At 42.1% G+C, this 25,023-nt stretch overlaps 1 protein-coding gene across 6 annotated transcripts in view; it reads left to right on the top strand.

The window, feature by feature from the left end:
• The window catches only part of hsf1 (heat shock transcription factor 1), a 69,419-nt gene that overhangs the window by 34,442 nt on the left and 9,954 nt on the right, over window positions 1-25,023 (top strand). For 2 of the 6 annotated variants that reach the window (XM_060943164.1, XM_060943162.1), the window contains exons 6-11: window positions 1,857-1,918; window positions 2,105-2,192; window positions 9,720-9,853; window positions 12,409-12,642; window positions 18,294-18,371; window positions 19,084-19,189. In XM_060943164.1, coding sequence (XP_060799147.1) covers window positions 1,857-1,918; window positions 2,105-2,192; window positions 9,720-9,853; window positions 12,409-12,642; window positions 18,294-18,371; window positions 19,084-19,189 — 702 coding nt within the window. The remainder of the gene's footprint in view (window positions 1-1,856; window positions 1,919-2,104; window positions 2,193-9,719; window positions 9,854-12,408; window positions 12,643-18,293; window positions 18,372-19,083; window positions 19,190-25,023) is intronic. The other 4 variants (XM_060943163.1, XM_060943166.1, XM_060943165.1 and 1 more) reach the window with 4 other exon arrangements.

The following is a 25,023-nucleotide window of genomic DNA, read 5'->3' as shown; positions in this document are numbered from 1 at the left end:
ACACCTCAGCAGTGCCACAGACTGATCACCTCCATGCCACACCGCATTGATACAGTAATTCATGGTAAAGGAGCCCCAACCAAGTATTGAGTGTATAAATGAATATACTTTTCAGAAGTTGGACATTTCTGTATTGTAAATCCTTTTTTTGATTGATCTTGGAATATTCTAATAATTTGAGATACTGGATTTCTGATTTTCATGAGCTATAAGCCATAATCATCAAAATTAAAACAAAAAAGGCTTTTAAATATTTCACTTTACATGTATTGAATATAGAATATATGAAAGTTTACCTTTTTTGAATTAATTTATGAAAAAAAAGGAACTTTTTCATGGTATTCTAATTTTTTGAGATGCACTAGTAGCTGAGTAAATTGACCGCTGCAGCTGGTGTAAAGCCTCACTTTATTTTTGCGTATATCTCAGTATTGTGACTTTATAAAAGTTTGTTATCCAGTAATTTTACCATGTGTGCTGTGAATGTGTTTTGTCCTGTATTAGTTCAGTTCAGACAACTTTATTAGTCCCCAAGGGGGCAATTCAGTTCAAGCAGTTCCTGAACGTAACAAACGGCAGACAGAAGTCCAATATGTCAGAAACAGCAGGCCAGTACATAATTGTATGGAGTGGCACAGCTAAGTAACAGAAAAATAACGATAAGTGGGCAGACAGATGCATTGCACATACATGAATACAAAAGTTACAAAATATGACTATCGCTATCCAGGTTTAAGAGCCTAATGGCAGATGGGATGAAAGATTTAGCGTATCTATTTGTCTTTCTGATAGATGCTATAAAACGGCGGCCTGAAGGCATCACCGTGAACTCGGAGGACAGGGTGTGGCCATGTTGGGAAGTTATTCCTTGAGCTTTATGGACCACCTGCCTCTCCCACAAAAAACTCATCCCTCTGCTGGACACCAATTATTTTAGAACAGTCCGTTACAATGCTGCACAGGCTGTTTTTGTCTTTTAAAGACAGACCACCAAACCAGCAGATGATGGAGAAAGTTAAAATGCTCTCAATAAAAGACTGATAAAACGTACACACAATTCTGTTACAGACCTTAAAGGAGTTCAGCTTTCTTAATAAATGCATTCTTTGCTGGCCTCGTTTGACAGTACATTCAGTATTTTTATCAAACCTCAACTCGGAATCAAACACAGTACCTAGGTGCTTGTAAGTTTCAACAATTTCGACCTCATTCCCGTGAATTGAACTTGCCTTAGGTTTTGCACCGTATTTTCTGAAATCAGTGACAAGCCGTTTTGTTTTTTTCACATTAAGGTCAAGGAAATTTTCATCACACCAGATAAATTTATTAACTTGATTTAAAGCCAAGGCGGCACGGTGGTGTAGTGGTTGGCACTGTCGCCTCACAGCAAGAAGGTCCTGGGTTCGAGCCCCAGGGCCGGCGAGGGCCTTTCTGTGCGGAGTTTGCATGTTCTCCCCGTGTCCGCGTGGGTTTCCTCCGGGTGCTCCGGTTTCCCCCACAGTCCAAAGACATGCAGGTTAGGTTAACTGGTGACTCTAAATGAGCGTAGGTGTGAGTGTGAATGGTTGTCTGTGTCAGCCCTGTGATGACCTGGCGACTTGTCCAGGGTGTACCCCGCCTTTCGCCCGTAGTCAGCTGGGATAGGCTCCAGCTTGCCTGCGACCCTGTAGAACAGGATAAAGCAGCTCGAGATAATGAGATTTAAAGCCAACCAGGTCGACATTGAATTATAAGCATCATCCTGAAAGACAATATATGCTTACTTTTGGCTTTAGAGTAGATTCAGATGATTTTTGTATTTTATAATAATTATAAATAATTATTCTTTCTACGAACATTGTTTTCTCTGTCCATAGCTTATCCAGTTCCTTGTGACATTGGCGCGGTCCAACCGAGTTCTCGGGATGAAAAGAAAGATGCAAGTCCTTCAGACATTTTGCAGATTATGTCAACAACAATTACAACCTTCATTTTTAGACCAACACACCACTGTTGTCCAGATTTCTGTGACTTTTTTTTATTTTTAGCCTAGGTTGTTTCTTTAAATAAAAATAATCAATTATTTTGCTTGATTTTCATTCTTGTCCTTTCTGTATCTCTCTAGGCCTCTGATGTTGAATGACAGCAGCACAGCACACTCTATGCCTAAGTACAGCAGGCAGTACTCTCTGGAGCCCTCACCCAATCTCTCTGTGAGTACTACAGATTTATACAATGTCATTTACTTTATATTCGTGAATAACCACAGTATCACTGCTGTCCATCACATCAGTGAGTGGTTCCAAAAGCGTGACGTACTGGAAGACGCTAGAGTACTGCTGGGGAGGCACAAGGAGATGGAACAGGAGCATAAATGGCATGAGAAATAAAGTGCACTGGGGGTGGGTGGGGACCTCGGTTGCAAATTGTGAAAGAAGCGAATGAAACGCTGAACAAAATGTAGAAATAATGGTGACACATGGGAGTTGTCTACAAACACTGTGACTGTTGCATTGTTTCGAGTTGAACCCTGCACCCGTGCTCTAGGAAAATAAATCGGGTGGTTATACCTTATGGCTAGAAGTATATGGATCATCACACCCATACAGTGCTCAGCGTAAATGAGTCCGCCCCCCCCCCCCCCCCCCTTTGAAAAGTAACATTTTAAACAATATCTCAATGAACACAAACTATTTCCAAAATGTTGAAGACAAAATTTAATATAACATCTGTTTAAATTATAACGTGAAAGTAAGGTTAATAATATAAACTTAGATTACACATTTTTCAGTTTTACTCAAATTAGGGTGGTGCAAAAATGAGTACACCCCACAACAAAAACTACTACATCTAGTACTTTGTATGGCCTCCATGATTTTTAATGATGGCACCAAGTCTTCTAGGCATGGAATGAACAAGTTGGTGACATTTTGCAACATCAATCTTTTTCCATTCTTCAACAATGACCTCTTTTAGTGACTGGATGCTGGATGGAGAGTGATGCTCAACTTGTCTCTTCAGAATTCCCTATAGGTGTTCGATTGGGTTCAGATCAGGAGACATACTTGGCCACTGAATCACTTTCACCCTGTTCTTCAGAAATCCAACAGTGGCCTTAGATGTGTGTTTAGTCATGTTGGAAAAGTGCACGACGACCAAGGGCACAGAGTGATGGTAGCATCTTCTCTTTCAGTGTAGAGCAATACATCTGTGAATTCATGATGCCATCAATGAAATGCAGCTCCCCGACACCAGCAGCACTCATGCAGCCCCACATAAGGACACTGCCACCACCATGCTTCACTGTAGGCACCATGCATTTTTCTTTGTATCCCTCACCTTTGCGACGCCATACAGTTTTGAAGCCATCAGTTCCAAAAACATTTATCTTGGTCTCATCACTCCAGAGTATAGAGTCCCAGTGGTCTTCATCTTCGTCAGTATGGGCCCTGGCAAACTCTAGGCGGGCTTTTTTGTGCCTGGGCTTTAGGAGAGGCTTCTTTCATGGACGGCATCCCTGCATGCCATTCCTCTGCAGTGTACGCCGTATTGTGTCACGGGAAATAGTCACCCCAGTTTGGCTTTCTACTTCTTTAGATAACTGCAGTGAACTTGCATGCCGATTTTCTTCAACCCTTCTCATCAGAAGACGCTCCTGTTGAGGTGTTAACTTCCGTGGATGACCTGGACGTCTCTGTGAGATGGTTGCAGTTCCATCTTTCTTAAATTTTTATACCACTTTTGCGACAGTATTCTGACTGATAAGTAAAGCTTTGCTGATCTTCTTGTAGCCTTCACCTTTGTGGTGTAAAGAAATTTATTTTCTTTGGGGAATTCTGAAGAGACAAGTTGAGCATCACTCTCCATCCAGTCACTAAAAGAGGTCATTGTTGAAGAATGGAAAAAGATTGACGTTGCAAAATGTCGCCAACTTGTTCATTCCATGCCTAGAAGACTTGGTGCTGTCATTAAAAATCATGGAGGCCATACAAAGTACTAGATGTAGTAGTTTTTGTTGTGGGGTGTACTCATTTTTGCACCACCCTAATTTGAGTAAAACTGAAAAAATGTGTAATCCAAGTTATATTATTAACCTTACTTTCACGTTATAGGTTAAACAGATGTTCTATTAAACTTGTCAACATTTTGGAAATAGTTTGTGGTCACTGAGATGTTGTTTAAAATGTTACTTTTCAAAGGGGGTGCACTCATTTACGCTCAGCACTGTATATGGTTCTTCCCCAAAGTGTCGCTGGAAAGTTACAAGCACAGTTATATAGAATGTGTCTGTATTCTGTAACATTATAATTTCCCTTCACTGGAACCAAGAGGCCCAAACCTGTTCCAGCATGGCGATGCTCCTGAGCGCAAAGTGAGCTCCATGAAGACAATAGCGTGTTAAAGTGAATGTAATGCCTCTAAACCACACTTTTTTCCTTCCTTGTACAAAGCAACAATGTGTTCTCCAACCATGGCTGATCCCAAAGGCCATAAATCAACTGAAAATCAATAAAATCAGCCGATTTTCACGGAATCTGCCGAGACTGATCCGGAAGGTCCTGAAGGTGTACATGACGTCACGTGTAACAATTCGGGTATCAATTTTGTTCCTGTGCACAGCAGTGGTTAGATCAGTCTCGATATAGAATCACGTTTTGGAGAGCATTCCGATAGTGATTGGGATTCTTTTATATGTGGGATGGAGGGCAGATGATTATCAAGGATATTTCGGAGTAAACGGTTATCTTTTCGAGCCCTCAAGACAAGAAGCTGCCAGTTCAGAACGGTCTTCCTCGGTAGCACGCATGAGAGATGTGCAGAACGCGGTGGTTACCTTTCGTCACGTTTTCCTGAACAAAACTAAAAACAAATCGAGTCTTGCAATATTGCAATCTGAGAGCATTTAACACGTTTCAGTGAATAATGATTGCGCGCACGCTTTTTTTTTTTTCCTTCCCTGTCAAAGTGCATCAGATATGAGAAGATTGGATGTCGCGATCTTGTAAATGTTCATAATCCTGTGTCTGGTGCTGTGTGAGAGATACACTAGGGGAATCGACGAACTGTCCAAATGTCAGATCAAATGCCATTTATTAAATAAATGAGGTTTCTTTTTGCTCCAGTAATTCCCATGTGGTCGTTCTCGTGGTGGTGAACACTTGAATCAGGTTTATTATTAGTCGGTGACATGAAATCTGCCCGCTTCGTTTGCACAAACCTCACCCACTGTCAGTGTCGGCAGTTCGTGAACTGAATGTCCTGCTGTATAGGGATTTGAACATCCAAAAACAACAATATCCAATTTCAGCGAGTAAACAAGCACCGAGTCAGATGACCCAGATAACCGGGGTTCCACACGTGACGTCATGAGAGATTAGCCCTGAGGCAAGGCTGCCTTTTTTCAGGATCCGGAAACCGCGATTTATCGATAGTTTTGTGCTTGATAATAAAATACATGTTTTCCCCCTGCTTTATTAATTCATTTTGGTTGTTACTAACGATTTATATATTCATTTTAAAGCATTACAATAAGGCATTACGTACACTTTTTTAAGGTTCGAGTGAAGAACTCGAGTGTCCTGCACAGAGCCCTGACTGAACTCAACCCCACTAAACACCTTTGGGATGAGCTGGAGCCTCAACATCCCACCATCAGTGTCTGATCTCACTAATGCTCTTATAGCTGAATGAACACACATCCCCACAGCCACGCCCCAAAATTTAGTGGGAAGCCTTCACAGAAGAGTGGAGCTTATTCTTACAGAAAAGGGGAATACATCTGGAATGAGATGTTCAAGGACACATGGGTGTGATGGTAGGGTGTCCACATGTTGTTGTTTTTTTGGCCACATAATGTGTTTCTTTGGACATGTGCATTATTACCTCACCCGCTATGGAGTAAGTATCGTTTTCGGTCGGGTTTGTTTTTGTTAACGATATTACGGGAAAACGGCTGGATCAATCTTCATGAAAAACTTTCAGGATAGATGGGCGTTGGTCTCAAATAGAACTGCCAACATTTTGAGGGTCATCCGGTCAAGGTCACCAAAAGGGTCAAAATCGTTTTTGTGTCTACTGCCTCATATGGAGGTGCTAGCCACTACGTCATCGTGTTGTAAGAGTGTAACAATCGCGCACTGCGCATGCACATACACGTGTTCTGATTAAAATGGCAGGTGAGGTGTATATAATTCGGTTCACTATTCAAAATAAATGGACTAGACTAAAGAAACCGCTTTCAGACATGTTTACGCTTATTACAGAGAGAGCGCGTTCCACTGAGCTCTAGCGCCGGGCCATTTCCAGGAAATAAGAGTTTGGGTCATGGCGACAGCGTGTGTGTATCAGCCTCGGTTCGGAGGTTTCGGTTTTGAAAACTGTAAGAGTAGAATGATATCAAGTACAGACACTTGGTATATTTTACTTCATTTATTTTAAATTGTTCATTTTTGGATTACACTTCATTTTTGTGGCTACTGCCCAGGGCTCTACAGTGCGCACATTTCACTTGCATTTGCGAGCGAATTTTTCAGCATGCGAACGACGAAAAAAACCACGCGCATTTGTGCGAGGGCTTCTTGCGGCTGACAATTTAGGAAAGCACTGAGCACAGACGCGACGAGTTTAACATTCTAAAATGTATCAAACGTTAAACTGCAAAGTATGTAAATCCAGCGCTGGATAGCCTACCTAATATAGTGTAACGAGTAACGGCCTGTATTGTTGTGTGTGTGTGTGTGTGTGTGTTCTGCCTGCGCCTTGCTCCCTGTCTGTAGTTGCGTGCATTGCCCGTCTTACACCTGCGGTGGTTCCCATGGCAGCCGGGGGGAGTGAAAAAGTAAAAAATTTTTTTTTTTTTTTCCTGTTCTGCCACATCTTTCTGTGATTGCCCCTCTTTCCCACGGTTGTATGTTGTGGGTGTGGCATTAGGTGGGAAAAGTGCTTTTTAGGGATTCATCAGATCATTCAACTGATAACTGAGAGCTGGTTCGGACCGAGCTGAGAAATATATTCACTATGCAGAGAATAACGGCGTTTTTTAAAAGCAATGGTGGTGGAAACAAGAATAAAAGAACGGACGAGGAAGAAAGTGTAGTGAAGAAAGCTAGAACGACGAGAGAAGGTGTGGGAAAATTATATAATGAGATGGAAAGCACACACCCCAGTGCAAACATTTAGATGGGAACATACAACACAGCAGAAAAACAAATAATATACAGTATATACAAATGGTGCATGTCACAACACAGCAGAAAAACAAAGAATATATATACAACTGGGCGTGTTGAGTTGCAGATGTTAATTGCACATTAGTTATAGAAACTCAGTTCAGCTACAAAACTCAGGATATTGCACTGTATTTGGTATTGCATTGTATTGGGTATGGATCTAAAAGTGTAGAAATATAAAATATACAAAAGCTATAAAAAGTAAACAGTTGCTGTGTGAGGTTGCACTGTAATAAGTATTGCACTGTATCAGGTAAGTGTGAGAATATTGTCCTTTTAGGTCCTTGTTGGTGCATTGTTGCACCTGCCAGAAGTGGCATCAGTCAGTGCATGTAATTAGCCTTTTTCACATTACGTCACTTGCAGAAGAACCTCGCATCCGTTTTCAGCCTTTTGAATGGAAGAAGAGGCGGCATGCTAATCTGCTGGCTAACAAGTAGCAACCATAGTCAGTCAGTAAGCTTCCTTTCCAAAACAAGGCAGATAGGTGACTGGAATGGTCGCTAACAATACGTAATGATAAACAACAATGCGCAATATTATCATCAGTCTTATCTGTGAATGACACAGTTTTGTTAACACATGTTGCCGCCGTATACCTCTTCCATTCAAAAGGCTGAAAACGGATACGAGTTCCCCTGCAAGTGACGTAATGTGAAAAAGGCTAATTGTTCAAGGTGGTTATGGCCTGTGGGGAAAAAACTGTTTTTGAGTCTGTTGGTCCTTGCTTTGATGCAGCTGTAACGCCTGCCTGAGGGCAGCAAGTCAAAGAACTCAGAGCCAGGGTGGGAGCTGTCCTTGATGATGATGTTGGCTCTGCTGAGCTCTGCTCTCTGTTTAGCTACTGTTTGTTCATTCATTCAGTTGTTCGTTATTCATTTGTTTGTTCATTCATTCGTTCATTCATTCATTCTCAACTGAATTTTGCGTTTTATGTGTTGGTGTGTCTAAGGTTTGCACTGCAATAAACCTTTAAAATGAAAACCTACTTGTGCTTGTGCCCCCTTTTTTTTTTTTTTTTTTTTTTTCCCCCCCCCCCGTGCTCCTAAAATTTTTAACTTAGGAGCACGTGTGCTCCTGAAAAAAAAAAGTTAGTGTAGAGCCCTGCTACTGCCTCATAGAGTGTATGTATGTGTATATATATATATATATATATATATATATATATATATATACACACACACATTATATATATATATATATATATATATATATATATATATATATATATATATATATATGTGTGTGTATATATATATATATATATGTATATGTGTGTATATATATATATATATGCTGTATTTACTATATGGACATGGGATCAGAGAACTATTTTATTTATAAGCAGTAGCTATGGAAGCCACGAGAGGCCCTTCATATAATCTTTTTTTTTTTTTTTTTTTTTTTTTATTCACCTTGTTATCCCGAGATAACGACATAATTAATTCAGGATCTCGAGAAAACAAAACAATTATTCCGTGATCTCGAGAAAACAAAACAATTATTTCATGATCTCGAGAAAACAGCTGAGATTTCTAGCAGCGCTGCGCCCCCTGTGGGTCAGACAACGAAGACTTAGAAATTGGCGGACATGTAACAGAGCAGAAATGGCTTTTTACGATGCCTTGAGAGAGAGGGGGGCCAGTCTTCTGCAGAGGTGCCGCGGACTAATTTTGAAATTATCCCTTATTAAAAGACTTAATGCAATCTCTCCCTGTGTCAACCCCTGATCAAAATATTTCCTTATTAGGTGATCGATTATTCCAGACATTCTAATGACCAAAGTTGCGTCTATACAGAATGAGAAATAGCCCCAAAGTCAGCATATCACAAGTCTCTTGGCGCACCTCAATGAACCATTTCTCAGCTGTTTACTCGAGATCATGAAATAATTTTGTTTTCTTGAAATCTCGAAGTAACGGTTTTGTTTTCTCGAGATCCTGAATTAATTATGTCGTTATCTTGGGATAACAAGGTAAATTAAAAAAAAAAAAAGGATTATATGAAGGGCTTCTCTCGGCTTCCGTAAGTAGCCACATGTACTCATAGGATACCTTTTTTTGGGGGGGCGATATCTTCTATCACATTCATCATAAGTGCTACCGGGTGAGGTTTGTTTTGCCTGGCAACACTTGGTAAAAACTGAAATGCTTGGGGATGAACATTGCCACAGCTTGTCTCCTGTTGGAATTCATGCATTTACTGGGCCAGAGGATTGTACCAAGCCTACACTTCTATTTGATTTGTTTGTTTATTTATTTATTTACAAAAACAAAAAGGCAGTGATTTTAATAACCGTCTTTCTAGCTTTATTTGTAGAGAGGCCATGTCATGTCCTATCTGCACTAGTATGCAACCAATAAGATGAATTGTATCCATGTAGGATAACTGTATCTATGCTATTTTGTTATGAATAGCAAAGGGGGTGGGATTAACAATTTGCAATCCACTAGCATAAGCATACTTTGTTTAACGGTGCTGTCTGTGCATAATTCTTCTCTTCCCCTTCAGTCCTCTGGAACGACTTTCGCAGGAGCAGGCATCTTCTCTAGTAATGCACCAGTGAAGACTGGCCCAATCATCTCTGACATCACGGATCTGGCTCAGTCCGGTCCTGCTAGTGCAGAAGAGTGGATTGAAGATAGGCAAGTTATTTAAAAATACTTATTTATTAAGGTGTGTGTGTGTGTGTGTGTGTGTGTGTGTGTGTGTGTTACAATGACCGCGCTAGCTTGCACATAGATCTGTTCCAGAAGGATTTTGTGGACCCCACTTTTTAGTTTATAAAATTCAACATGAATATATCGGTCAATAACGACACATCATTTATGAGGTATATTGTTTGAGTGAAGCAGTATAATATTTTGAGCATGACCTGAGGTCCATTTTCACATTATATGAGAGTGAAGGCTCTTCTCCAAGCATTGTGTAGTTCAGATAACCCATCTGTGTTTCACCTGAACATGGTAATCTTGAGTTTGTTTCAAGGGAACTTGCAGACAGCACCATGTGTGAAGGTAATCCGCTTCTGAGGCGCGCCAGTGCGCAACACGATGCGTTAAACCCGTCACGTTTTCGTGTAGCTTGCTTAACTAGCTTAACAGTGGCATGGTCTGAGGATGGCAGATCGGGAATCCTTCTTGATATAGAAAAAAAAGAAATGTGTATTAAATACACACGTAAAACAGCTAAAATTAACTCTTTTTTTTTCCAAGCTATAAGCAAAATAATACACCAGTTTAATAAGAACAATAGGAATGTACTTGTTTTTATTTTTCACAGTCAATGTGAATTTCATAAACTGCAGTATGGAAATGCTGCAGAAGAAATGAGATGGTCTTCTCTCAAACAACTCAATGCATGGGTACAGACTCGGGTATTTTTGGTGCTTTTTTTGGGTACCAGACTTAATTTCCATAATCAGTTCCCCAATGCGTTGCTCTGTTGTGTGTACACAGTCAGATCCCTAAGTATTTGGACAGTGACATGATTTTTGTAATTTTGCCTCTGTACACTACAACAATGCATTTTTAAAATGAACCCATCAAGAGGTCATTGGAGACTTTCAGCTTTAATTCCTTTTTTTTTTTTTTTTTTTAAAATGGTCCCTCCATTTTCTCAGGCTCAAAAGTAATTGGACAGACTCGCAAGTAGCATAATTTCTAATATTTGGATGCAAGTCCTTTGCAGTGCCTGAAGTCTGGAGCCCATGGACGACATGAAATGCTGAGTTTCCTCCCTTGAGATGCTTTTCCAGGCCTTTATTGCAGTTTAATCTTCAGTTGCTACGGGTTTGTGGGTTGTTTTGTCTCGAAATGAAAAGCGGCTCATTTGGATCGACCGACTCGGCCATTTTAGGAGCGTTTCTATTTCTTGGAATTAAGGAGCTCTTGGGTTGCTCCTGCAGTACGTTTTGTCATTATCCATCTGTACTGTGAAACGCCATCCTGTCAGGTTTGTAGCATTTGACTGAATCTGAGCAGAAAGTAACGCCCTAGACACTCCAGAATTCATCCTGCTGCTTGTGTCAGCGGTTCCATCAGTAAACATCAGTTCCATTGGTCGCCGTACACGCTCGTGTCCAGCATGTTTGACAGACGAAGTGGTCTGCTTTGAACCATGAACCCTTCCTTTCCTTCTCCATACTCTTCTCTTACCATCATTCTGGTATGAGCTAATCTTGGTTTCATCCCTCCAAGGAATCTTGTTCCAGAGCTGGTTTTCTAACAAGTCTAATCTGGCCTTTGTTCTTGAGTGTTACCAGTAGTTTCCATCTTGAGGTAAACCCTCTGTATTTACTTTAATGTAGGCATCCCTTGATTGTAGACTTTGACCGTGATGGGCCTACCTCCAGAGTGTTCTTGACTTGGCGAGATGATGTGAAGGGGATTTTCTTCACCAATGAAAAAATTCTACAATCATCCACTTTAGTGGTTTTCTGTGGTCTTCCAGGCCTTTTGGTGTTGCTAAATTCGCCAGTGCATTCCCTCTTTTTAAAAATGTACCAAATTGGCATCTAATTTGGGTGGCACGGTGGTGTAGTTGTTTGCACTGTTGCCTCACAGCAAGAAGGTTCTGGGTTCAAATCCAGCGACTGACGAGGGCCTTTCTGCCTGGAGTTTACATGTTCTCCTTGCGTCTGTGTGGGTTTCCCCCACAGTTCAAAGACATGCAGTTAGGTTAACATGGGGCCATCTTGGGCTGAGGTGCCCTTGAGCGAGGCACCTAACCCCTAACTGCTCCCTGGGCGCTGTTAGCATGGCTGCCCACTGCTCTGGGTGTGTGCGCGCTCATTGCTCACGTGTGTGTTCACTGCTTCAGATGGGTTAAATGCAGAGAGGAATTTCACAAGTGTACGTGTGATAAAGTTGCTCTAATTTGGTCACTCCAAAGGTTTCTGCTGTTTCTCTGATAGGTCCTGCTCTACCCCCGCCCATGTCTAATGATGACTTGCGTCGACATCTCTTTGACCACTTATTGAGGTGGTGTAAGATGGGAAAATTATGAAATTTGTCACTGTCCAAATATCTGACTGTAAATACTTGGTGTTTGTTTACTTCTCTGAAAGGGGATACTGCTTAGCTATGGAAGAGTAACAGAACAACAAACTTGGACAAAAGGTCTTTGTGTTCTTTGTCTGTGAGATGTTCTTGTCAAATTGCTGATCCGACAACAAAACGCCTCTTTTACTCTTTAACAGGACAAGCCCATTGGTGCATGTAAAGGAAGAGCCATTAAGCCCCACCCACGTTTCTGAGGTAGAAGAAGTGTGTCCGGTGGAGGTGGAGGTTGGGGCAGGGTCCACTTTACCTGCAGAGACGCCCCTTTCCCCCACCACCTTTATTAACTCCATTCTGCAGGAGAGTGAACCATCACCTGCCCCACCTCTTCCCCCATCAGAGCAGAAATGCTTAAGCGTGGCATGTCTGGACAAGTGAGTATTAATAATACTCCATGACCATACTCCTTTACAAAACACACCCTACAGTTTGATCTTATTGTAAGTGACTGACCCAGCCTCATCAAGCCCTGCCAGGAGTTTTTGGTATCGCAGTACCAGAAGGCTTAACATAACGGTGTACTCCGTGTCCCTGATTCTTAAGTCTATAGATTATTTTCATTTGCTTTTATGCAGGCTGATAAGGTCATGTTTTGAAACCTCACCCCTCCATTGGGAGTAATATTCCCTAGTTGGTCAGCTTCCCTACCACAAAACTTGTGCTCCCAGGCTGTGCATATTTAAAGAATCTTGTTAATGTGTGCACACACACACACACACACACACACACACACACACACACACACACACACACACACGTAATACCATTTACAGTTACAGAAAATCCCTGCCAAAAAAGAATGAATAGAACAGCCAAGTGAAACTGGCCTACGTGTATGGCTTTGCTTAAACACACGGTTCAGCTGTACAAATTAATCAATCATACTGCAGCTTTCATGCCTTTTGAATACTAGATGCATGCAAGCGCACATTACTGCAATTCCATCTGATGTAAAAGAAAATTCTGCAAATGTCCCCCCAAAAAATTTCTGCATAATTCACTTGTTGAGGAGTAAACAAAATCATTCATATGAATTTAAAGGAGGGGAAAAAGTTAAATGCCTTTAATTTGTCTAAAAGCTACCTCCGTTTACAATAATTTACACTGCAGGCATTTAGCCGATGTTCATTGCTCTGGATAAGAGCAATACAACCAGAGCAGCCCAGGGAGCAGTTGGGGGTTAGGTGCCTTGCTCAAGGGCACTTCTGCCTTTCCTACTGGTCCAGGGACTCGAACTGGCAACCTTTTGGTCCCAAAGCTGCTTCTCTAACCATTAGGCCATGGCTTCCCCATGTTATTACAGTTTAATTTGTTTACACGAGGATGCTCCGGTCCATGGTTTTGTTTTTTTTGTCGTCGTTCCCCCTCCCCCCAAAATCTGGGGGTTGGCGGTTTTTCCCCCTGCTGGGAAAAGCCCGAAGGGGGATTGTCATTGCGATGCCCATCTGTCCGTCCCAGGAAGGGTGCTCACATTCTGAAATTAACTCCTCTCATGATTTTTGGAGGAATTTCACAAAACTTGGCAGGATTCTTTGTTATATATCGGTAATACGCATATTGTAATTTCGTTAAATTGGGTTACGTTTTACCAGAGTTACTGCCCTTGATTAACAAAATTGTAATTTGATGATTTCATGAGTGTTTTCTCCTTCTGAAATCAACTCCTCTCACAATTTGTGGAGGAATTTCACAAAACTTGGCAAGAGGCATTGTTATATGTCGGTCGTAGGCATATTTCAATTTCGTTCAATTCGGTCACATTTTACCAGAGTTATGGCAGAGTTGCCAGCGGGGGATATTGTGCTCTCAGAGCACTCTTGGGGTGCCCCCCCCCCCCTTTTTTTTTTTTTTTGTGCGCTGCTATGGCCTACATTTAGACTTGCACTTAGTCTACTTCGCATAGAGTCATCAAAGTCAGTTTTAACAAATTGGCCCAGAGCTGCATCATTTCCAACTGGCACATGCAAATTACATCCGACTTGGGAGACTTGATCAGGTACTTGAGAGGTACATGAACGTCTTTGGAAGATGAAAACAGTTGGCAAAAATCTGCAGTTTTGCCACCGGTTCAGGGTCGAAAGATATTAGCACTGAATATATGATGGCTTGGTCACATTTAGCATTAGTTATAGTGCGTAGTGTTCATCTTTCCTATGAAGATGTCACAGCCACTGGTTCTTGTTGCAAACGCACAGAAAATCTAGTCTGAATATTTCTCTGGAATCTCATCTCATTATCTGTAGCCGCTTTATCCTGTTCTACAGGGTCGCAGGCAAGCTGGAGCCTATCCCAGCTGACTACGGGCGAAAGGCGGGGTACACCCTGGACAAGTCGCCAGGTCATCACAGGGCTGACACATATGCTGCATTCATGTGTTCTGGGAAGATGATATTTTCCAATTGGGAAGTGGTATTTACCAGTGTGTTGTGTTCACATGCTTTTGTTGTTGTTGACAAATTAAAGATGGTGGACCAGATTCAAGTTAGCAATAGTTAGTTAGCTATCGTTAGCAATAGCATCTGCTCTGGATAGGTAAAAACAAACCATAACACTTTTTAAAGGAAACGGATTTCTAACGTATTATATTACACTTGTTAATGACGCAACATTGCATAGACACCAAAAACTACCCACTAGTACTAGTAAAAAAAACTTTAGTAGCGTACAATGCTTAACATTCAAGTGTCTTGTACCGCTCGCCGCCATGTTGAAAAGGTTAAAGTTCATCTCATCTCGGCAACTCGTGTATCAAAATTTTCTACGAGTTGCCCAGTGGAAAATACCACAAGAGGGGGCGTTCATGTGTGCTTTCCATGTCGGCGTTTGGTATTTACCATAATTCCCATAGCACATGAACGCAGCATTAGACACAGACAACCATTCACACTCACATTCACACCTACGCTCAATTTAGTCACCAGTTAACCTAACCTGCATGTCTTTGGACTGTGGGGGAAACCGGAGCACCCGGAGGAAACCCACGCGGACACGGGGAGAACGTGCAAACTCTGCACGGAAAGGCCCTCGCCGGCCACGGGCTCGAACCCGGACCTTCTTGCTGTGAGGCGACAGCGCTAACTACTACACCACTGTGCCGCCCCCTTCTCTAGAATGGACAGTTTTTAATTTCCAAAAACTCCTGTCGTCAAGGAAATTATTATGCTGAACTTGGGGGGAGTCTTCTCCTTTAAGGGTTGTTTTACAATCAGGGGACAAAGTTTGTGTCACAGGGGTCCAAAATTCAAATTGATTCAAACTGGTTCCTGTACCAGTTTTTAAGTGAAGGACAAGTTAAAGAACAGATTTCAGGTAATCTTTTGACGTGTGTATGGTAGTTTTGTGTAATCTGCTATAAGATAAAGAAGATTAAGTGTAGCTTTAAGCAGGGCTGGGAGAAACAAATGAAGTGATTCTCAGAGAGGACTTTTTTTTTTTGACAATTCAGAATCCACTACTTCCATAGTGCTTTTAAATATAAGGCTGTAAGCTTTGTGTTAGTTGTCTCTAATATTTATGTCCCAATATCTTGACCACATTTTAGGATTGAAAATAATCATTTTAGATATGTTATTAGCTGTCTCGGAGAGGACGGTTTTTTTGACACAGTTGCATACTAATTTGATCAAAATAGTCTGAAAACTTACTGGCATTCAACATTAAAACTTAACTATGTTTCCAATGATATGGAACCAAATATGTGTTTTATGGTATAAAGAATGATTTAAGTGCATCCCTTTTGGAGCGACCTGTGGTCAAAAAAGCACTTTTTCTAAATGACATGAGTAATTTTGCTAAATATGACATATATTGCCATACATTCACCAAAAATAACTTCATCACCAATTTTTTTTTTGCATGGTAAATAGAGCGATCACAGGGCTACAATAAACAACCAAGTTCATTAAGCCTTTTGATATTGAAGATAAGTGTTAAATGTGATTTTTAGCTTGCGTACCCTGATTGTAAAACAACCCTTAACAGGAAGCAGACTGGCTGAGTGTGTTGCTGTTGTCCTGTGCTGTGCATCAGTCATGTTTTTAATTCCACCTATTGTTTAGGTGTGTCCTAAAATCCAAAATTGTGTGCCATTGTTAAGCGTTTTGGAATTCTTGAAATCAAAACTCATCCTGTCGCACATCTTCCATGAATTAAAAAGTGCACTGTTTACTCTGGGGGAAACTCGAGGACGCACTCTGAATGCATGGGCTTTGAGACGCGGCTAATGCCACTCCTCCCTACTGTCTCTTCTGTCACAGCATATGTACCGTATATGTCGCCCACCTGCACAGCTGTAAATTTCCTTCAACACCTGAAGCTATATGTAAATTTTTCACATGCAACAGCACCTTGAGCCATTTGCTCTTCCTCATCACTCTGATCTGTATTTAGCCCCTTACCCTGCGTTCACACAGGCGACAGGCTATTATCATGTTTCTTGTGCACAAGCGCAACATGGAGGTGTGATTTTAGTGACCGCTGCACACAAGAAGCTACATGGGATTTGAGATTTGTTCAACTACATGCAAATCGGGTATGATGTAGTCAAGCAACCCCACCCCCACCCCGGAACAGATCATATGGCACCACTCCCTCCTCAGTTTCCCCCCTCAACTTTAGTCCCTATCTGCAATTAGTTCATATGTACTTCCTGACTCAGAAGAAAGTTTTATAACTGTGCTATCTATGGCCTCTCATTAAATGTCGATAGAGATATTTGAAGAAAAATAACGTTTGGAAGGAGGAAGTAGCAGGGATCGTTTCTTACTCCGTGTTCGTCACTCGTACACTTGGCTTGTGCTGCTAATTTGCTAATGGCTAGTATAAACCCTGGCACATACGATGTAAATCGCTGAATGCGTTTTTATCCCCCGCTGGCTGAAAGGCCCGAAGGGGGATTATGTCGTGGCGATTTCCATCCGTCCATCCCGGGAAGGGTACTCACCTTCTGAAATCAACACCTCTTGCAATTTTTGAAGGAATTTCACGAAACTTGGCAGGATGTCGGTAGTACGTATATTGTAATTTCGTTCAATTCGGTCGCGTTTTACCAGAGTTACAGCCCTTGGTTAACAAAATTATACTTTGACAATGTCAGAAGGCAAGCGCGCCTTCATGAAATCAACTCCTCTCACAGTTTTTGGACGACTTTCTCGAAGCTTGGCAAAAGGCCTAGTAATATGTATCTTGCAATTTAATTTCGCTCGTGAAGTTTTTCCCGGAGTTTTGACCCTTGATTAAATAACTTGTACTTTGACAATTTCATGAGGGTGTACGTTCTTCTGAAATCAACTCCTCTCACAATTTGTGGAGGAATTTCACCAAACTTGGCAGAAGGCTTTGTTATATGACAGTTATACGCAGATTGAAATTTCGTTTAATTTGGGCAAATTTTACCAGAGTTTTGCCCTTGATTATTAACAAACTTTGGTAATTTCATCAAGGTGTGCTTGCTTTCTGAAATCAACTTCCCTTACAGTCTTTGGAGGACTTTCACGAAACTTGACAGAATTCTTTGTTGGTAATACGCATATTGCAATTTCGTTTGATTCAGTCGGATTTTACCAGAGTTGTGGCCGAGTTGCCAGCGGGGGATATTGTGCTCTCAGAGCACTCTTGTTAAGTAAATTGCAGACTGTACAATTTTGGTTGCTACCCTTTCTCGTCTGGGTGGGGGGGAAGGACCATGAGATGACAGTTGCACTCGCGCCACGCCCACAAGTGACTCACTAGTGTGAAAGCAGTGTTGGAGAATCAGCCCTGATTTTCATTTCTTCTTCGTTTTTGTTTGTTGTTTTTAACCATTTGAGATGGTTTGTTTCCATAGCAACTACTTCTGTATGATTGTCCTAAAGACTGACTTGTCTTAACAGATCTATACAGTCATGAGTCTTTTGATACCCAGCTCATTGTCTTGTTTCCACTGAACGCTTCTCTCAGGCCTTCTCCGCGTGGGTGAGAGGAGCGATTTCTGTCGTGTCTTTGCTCCCACTGTCTCCAGTGCCATGTTGTGCTTCTATCTTTTCAGTTCCTCCCAGACGTCTGAAGCGTCCCACCCTTGTCCCAGCCTTTCCTCTTCGTCTTCTCACCTCAGATCGCAGCCACGGTTAGCAATTTAGTTGACTGTGCCGACCCCAGAACACGCAGCGCTGTGCTCAATAAGCTGTCAAGGCCCATTTACACTAACCAATGCATAGCCGCTGCTCTCTGCTTCTGGCCTCAAGAAGCCCCAACACTCCGTACATTCCCAGTGTTCTCACAGGTGATGGAGGATGATCGATGGCAAGTTAATATACAGCCGTAGAATGGCTATACAGCTGATCTGCACATTTCTCATTAGATCTGCACAACACCATGAGCAGTTATTTGTACAGTCAGTATTGCGCTGAAGTGATGGAGGTTTCCTGAGCTCCGGGGCGAGAGTGGCGGCTTCGTAAACTCCCTGCGATGGCATGATGTTCAAAGCAAATTTTTGTCCTGTACATCTTACTTTTGGTGATATTGGAGTGTGGCATGGCATAAAGGTTGCGATTTCATGTGCATTCCCACATGCCCTTCCTCAGTGTATTCGTGTAAAAGTAGTCCTAGCGTGTTCCTGGGGGCACCGGCCTTCCCCTATGGCGTTCACCAGCGTGTGGCACAGCTCTGCAGCTTTGTGGTTATCACTAAAATGATCTATGCTTCTGGTTTCTTTCTTGTGCAACTGTGTGGTTTTTCACCACAGTGTGAGCTGCAAAACCAGTGGTCAGGTAAAGATATGTGTCTGAGTTTTATAGCACCTGAAGTGAAGTGTTTAAATTTTTTTTTTTCTGTCCCAGAAGTGAGCTCAGTGAGCACCTGGACAGCATCGACAGTGGCTTGGAGAACCTGCAGACCGTCTTCAATGTGCAGTCCATCAACTTTGATTCCTCACCGCTCTTTGATGTGAGTGTCCTTTTGCTCCTTTCTGATATGTGTACACTGAATTTGTAACGCGTGCGTGTGTGAGAGACTTTACAGTTCTGTTTTTAGGTTAGAAATCCATCATCTGTTACACCCTGACCGATAGCACTGCACTGAGTCACAGTTGTTGGATTATTTATGCTGACTACAGCAGCTCTGAGACTTGTGTGCGCATGTGTGAAGCTCCTGAGGGCAAAACTTTGGTCTTAAAGGGGAGCTGAAGTCATTTTTAAACTCGCTTTATTTCTTAACGTGTTATTCAGTTGCGTATTCGGTTTTATTAACCTTATATCGTGACTCGTATTGGCATATTATATTACACTTATCGGCCTTTTCGTTTTTTAGCCATGTCGAATGTAGTTCGTTTGGTCCACGGCAGGCGTCGCTTATCCACGCGATCTTCACGAGACTTGTGCAAGACTTCAAGCGTGAAGCGTCAGCGCCGCCATTTTGAAAGCTGTTTACACAGCGGCCAGATCGCCATCTCATTCCAATTTAGATCAGTTTCGAGATTTGCCAGCTTCATCAGTGATGGAGATTATTCCATACGACTTCCAACCAACGTGGAGTAGAGAAAAGCCGGAAAGACGACAGGATAAGGACTCGTCCGTCACGCTGGTATTTACGTCATTACTGTCGCACAATTAAAACGTGCCAGATCAGGCGGCTGGTGGGTTTTCAAAATAAATACATGCATGTACAACCCCGATTCCAAGAAAGTTGGGACAAAGTACAAATTGTAAATAAAAACGGAATGCAATAATAATTTACAAATCTCAACTGATATTGTATTCACAATAGAACATGGACAACATATCGAATGTCAAAAGTGAGACATTTTGAAATTTCATGACAGCAACACATCTCAAAAAAGTTGGGACGGGGCAATAAGAGGCTGGAAAAGTTAAAGGTACAAAAAAGGAACAGCTGGAGGACCAAATTGCAACTCATTAGGTCAATTGGCAATAGGTCATTAACATGACTGGGTATAAAAAGAGCATCTTGGAGTGGCAGCGGCTCTCAGAAGTAAAGATGGGAAGAGGATCACCAATCCCCCTAATTCTGCGCCGACAAATAGTGGAGCAATATCAGAAAGGAGTTCGACAGTGTAAAACTGCAAAGAGTTTGAACGTATCATCATCTACAGTGCATAATATCATCAAAAGATTCAGAGAATCTGTAAGAATCTCTGTGCGTAAGGGTCAAGGCTGGAAAACCATACTGGGTGCCCGTGATCTTCGGGCCCTTAGACGGCACTGCATCACATACAGGCATGCTTCTGTATTGGAAATCACAAAATGGGCTCAGGAATATTTCCAGAGAACATTATCTGTGAACACAGTTCACCGTGCCATCCGCCGTTGCCAGCTAAAACTCTATAGTTCAAAGAAGAAGCCGTATCTAAACATGATCCAGAAGCGCAGACGTCTTCTCTGGGCCAAGGCTCATTTAAAATGGACTGTGGCAAAGTGGAAAACTGTTCTGTGGTCAGACGAATCAAAATTTGAAGTTCTTTATGGAAATCAGGGACGCCGTGTCATTCGGACTAAAGAGGAGAAGGACGACCCAAGTTGTTATCAGCGTTCAGTTCAGAAGCCTGCATCTCTGATGGTATGGGGTTGCATTAGTGCGTGTGGCATGGGCAGCTTACACATCTGGAAAGACCCCATCAATGCTGAAAGGTATATCCAGGTTCTAGAGCAACATATGCTCCCATCCAGACGACGTCTCTTTCAGGGAAGACCTTGCATTTTCCAACATGACAATGCCAAACCACATACTGCATCAATTACAGCATCATGGCTGCGTAGAAGAAGGGTCCGGGTACTGAACTGGCCAGCCTGCAGTCCAGATCTTTCACCCATAGAAAACATTTGGCGCATCATAAAACGGAAGATACGACAAAAAAGACCTAAGACAGTTGAGCAACTAGAATCCTACATTAGACAAGAATGGGTTAACATTCCTATCCCTAAACTTGAGCAACTTGTCTCCTCAGTCCCCAGACGTTTACAGACTGTTGTAAAGAGAAAAGGGGATGTCTCACAGTGGCAAACATGGCCTTGTCCCAACTTTTTTGAGATGTGGTATTGTCATGAAATTTAAAATCACCTAATTTTTCTCTTTAAATGATACATTTTCTCAGTTTAAACATTTGATATGTCATCTATGTTCTATTCTGAATAAAATATGGAATTTTGAAACTCCCACATCATTGCATTCCGTTTTTATTTACAATTTGTACTTTGTCCCAACTTTTTTGGAATCGGGGTTGTATTTTTGTGGTGACATACTGAGTGCGTTTCCCACATAATCCTCACTAAGGTTTCAGGCAGCACTACAAAATGGCGTCCACACTATATATAGTGAGCAGGGAGCGATTTCGGACACGGGGGAAACTTCCAGCTGGATTACATCAGCATTCAAAGGAGGGCACGCGCGTCTTTTGACAACGTCGGCAGATGTCGATCGCTTTGATTTCCGCTGTACGTTTTACTTCCGTCCTACAACGTCTCGCACAGGTCTCAACGAATCTTGTTTACAGCCATTGCTTTGACATAAGGACTGAAATATTACAGAGCATATTTCAAACACTCATAACTTGCTGTAGCAGTGACAAAATAGCTATCAGAAATGCGTTCCTATATTTAATAAAATGAGAGAAATAGAATTTTTATCATAAAAATTTTGCCTTCTGGGATAGGCTCCAGCTTGCCTGCGACCCTGTAGAAGGATAAAGCGGCTGGAGATAATGAGATGAGATGAAATTTTGCCTTCAGTTCTCGAAGTTCCAAAAAGGTTCCTGAGAAACCATGCATTCGTGACTGATTTGTGACCAGTCTAAAATTCTCATCTACTCACTAGGGGTGGAATGATACACAAGTCACAGTTGAGTACGGGGTGGGGTGGGGGCAACAAAACACCCCCCCACCCCCCAAAAAAAGCTCTGATGGTTGGCATATCTGGGTGATGGTGTATATGCATCAGCATGTTTGATGTTTTTCCATTCACATACCTTTTTAACTTCGGAACGATGCCGACACGCTGTCCTCGTCCAGTCCACCACCATCACCATGGCTATTGTAGCTCACTGGGAACCCAAAGTTTTCCCATCCCACTGACTTTTAAATGAAGCAGGTGGGTCCTCTTGCTCCTGTGGGTCGCTTCCACTCGCCATAGTCACGTCCACGAGTGTGACCAGTCAGCTTGAGCTAAGGCTTACAGTTTAAGGCGTCCAGAAAGAACTAGCATACGTTTTTATACCATGTATTCTCCGTATGACTGCTTGTACCGAACTGTAACGTCTGTACCGTGACGGTTTGGTATGAATACACGTACCCTTCCACCCCAGTACTCTTTCGGCTGCTCTGTTCGTTTAAAACGGTTGTTCCTAAATGTATTATTATACCAACACAAAGGCTTTGTACAGTGTAACAAAACAAGACAGTCGTGCGTAGACGGTGAGTACAAGGTATGTGTAATGAACAAAGGGAAGAGGTAGATTTTTAAAGTGCAAAATAAATCAGGATCAGTGATTTTGTAGTATATACACGGTACCAGTCAAAAGTTTGTACACCCCTACTCGTTCATAGGTTTTTCTGTATTTTGACCATTTTCTACACTGTGGAACAACACTGAAGGCATCAAAACTATGAAACGTGTGTGATGGATAAAAAGTGTTTTGAAAACAAGTTTTAGATTCTTCATGGTTCCTAAGTTTTTTGAATAGAGGACACCAAATGGATGAAGATTATCATTTGCTACCCCAAACCTTAATCCAGATTTATAATGTACACTACCGTTCAAAAGTTTGGGGTCACCCAGACAATTTTGTGTTTTCCATGAAAAGTCACACTTTTATTTCCCACCATAAGTTGCAAAATGAATAGAAAATCTAGTCAAGACATTTTTCTGGCCATTTTGAGCATTTAATCGACCCCACAAATGTGATGCTCCAGAAACTCAATCTGCTCAAAGGAAGGTCAGTTTTATAGCTTCTCTAAAGAGCTCAACTGTTTTCAGCTGTGCTAACATGATTGTACAAGGGTTTTCTAATCATCCATTAGCCTTCTGAGGCAATGAGCAAACACATTGTACCATTAGAACACTGGAGTGAGAGTTGCTGGAAATGGGCCTCTATACACCTATGGAGATATTTGCACCAAAAACCAGACATTTGCAGCTAGAATAGTCATTTACCACATTAGCAATGTATAGAGTGGATTTCTGATTAGTTTAAAGTGATCTTCATTGAAAAGAACAGTGCTTTTCTTTCAAAAATAAGCACATTTCAAAGTGACCCCAAACTTTTGAACGGTAGTGTAGGACTACTGTAACATTTGAACAATTTATTATATTAGAAACATGTGTATGTGCAATGTAATGGACTAAAGACCAGAATGATATATTCCTCTCACTGATCAGTCGAGTGTGTTGTAATAGGAAAATAATCCACGCCGGGTGGAATAATACGGCCTGATGCCAAGCAGATCAGAATCAATGCATCATTGTTCACACACTCATTCTGTATCTTGTATACATCTGGAGGATTAAGAATGACATTCACTAGGCGGCACATCAGAGCCAAATCATCCCCGTCCATCAGGTTTCCGAATGGAACTGTGAAATGTCCAGCAATTTCCTGCACAGTGATGTGACGCACCGCTGAACTCTGTCTCTATTAACCACCCCCCACCCCCGGTCATTGTGATCAAATCTAAAACTCTGACCTTTCTGTAGGTTTGAAAGGTTTATAAAATTCAAAATGCTGACTGATGAATCGGGACGCACCAATACCAGTTTCTCAGACTGTGTACGAGTATTTGCCTTTTTAGTGCTCACTGATACAACAGCATTGTTTACTTTTACAGTATAATGTGACTGACGCTTGCAAGAAAGTATTTGTTTACAGAGGGAGACTCCCTGTTAAGGCGGCACGGTGGTGTAGTGGTTAGCGCTGTCGCCTCACAGCAAGAAGGTCCGGGTTCGAGCCCCGTGGCCGGCGAGGGCCTTTCTGTGCGGAGTTTGCATGTTCTCCCCGTGTCCGCATGGGTTTCCTCCGGGTGCTCCGGTTTCCCCCACAGTCCAAAGACATGCAGGTTAGGTTAACTGGTGACTCTAAATTGACCGTAGGTGTGAATGTGAATGGTTGTCTGTGTCTGTGTCAGCCCTGTGATGACCTGGCGACTTGTCCAGGGTGTACCCCGCCTTTCGCCCGTAGTCAGCTGGGATAGGCTCCAGCTTGCCTGCAACCCTGTGGAACAGGATAAAGCGGCTAGAGGAGATGAGATGAGATTATCCTCTATCCTCCATGCACTTAAGCTGATGATGGACGTCTGCTGGATGATAAACACTAGATAATAGCGATGATGGACACTGCTCCAAATGGCCATGGTGAAGCTCACTGCAGTTCGATCATGCACTAAACTTCTGAGGAAACGCACATGCAAAATCCTGTATCCTGAGTAAGACGGTGTCTGTGACTTGGGTACGACTTGGAATGTTGTACTTCATCTCCAACACGTTCAGGAGTCACTGAAATCTTACGTCATCGGCGACTGACAACAGCTGATCATCAAGCGCTTTAACCTTCAGTTAATCTCCCTGCCTGAGGGTTCTCATCAGCGACCATCCATCTCTCTCTCTCTCTCTCTCTCTCTCTCTCTCTCTTTCATTGCTGGTGTTTGTGCACTGTTGGTTGTCATCATCCTTTCTGTCCTGTCTGTTCTTTCCATCTTTGATTAGACTGCTCATGTTTAAGTATTTTTCCTCTTATTGCAGAGCACAGCTTGCACTCCGATGCTTTGGTTTACCTC

The sequence above is a fragment of the Neoarius graeffei genome, chromosome 16 (genome assembly GCF_027579695.1).
Source record: "Neoarius graeffei isolate fNeoGra1 chromosome 16, fNeoGra1.pri, whole genome shotgun sequence".
In the NCBI taxonomy this organism is placed as follows: Eukaryota; Metazoa; Chordata; class Actinopteri; order Siluriformes; family Ariidae; genus Neoarius; species Neoarius graeffei.
The sequence above is the reverse complement of the archived record's forward strand: the minus strand, read 5'-3'. Positions and strand labels throughout refer to the sequence as shown.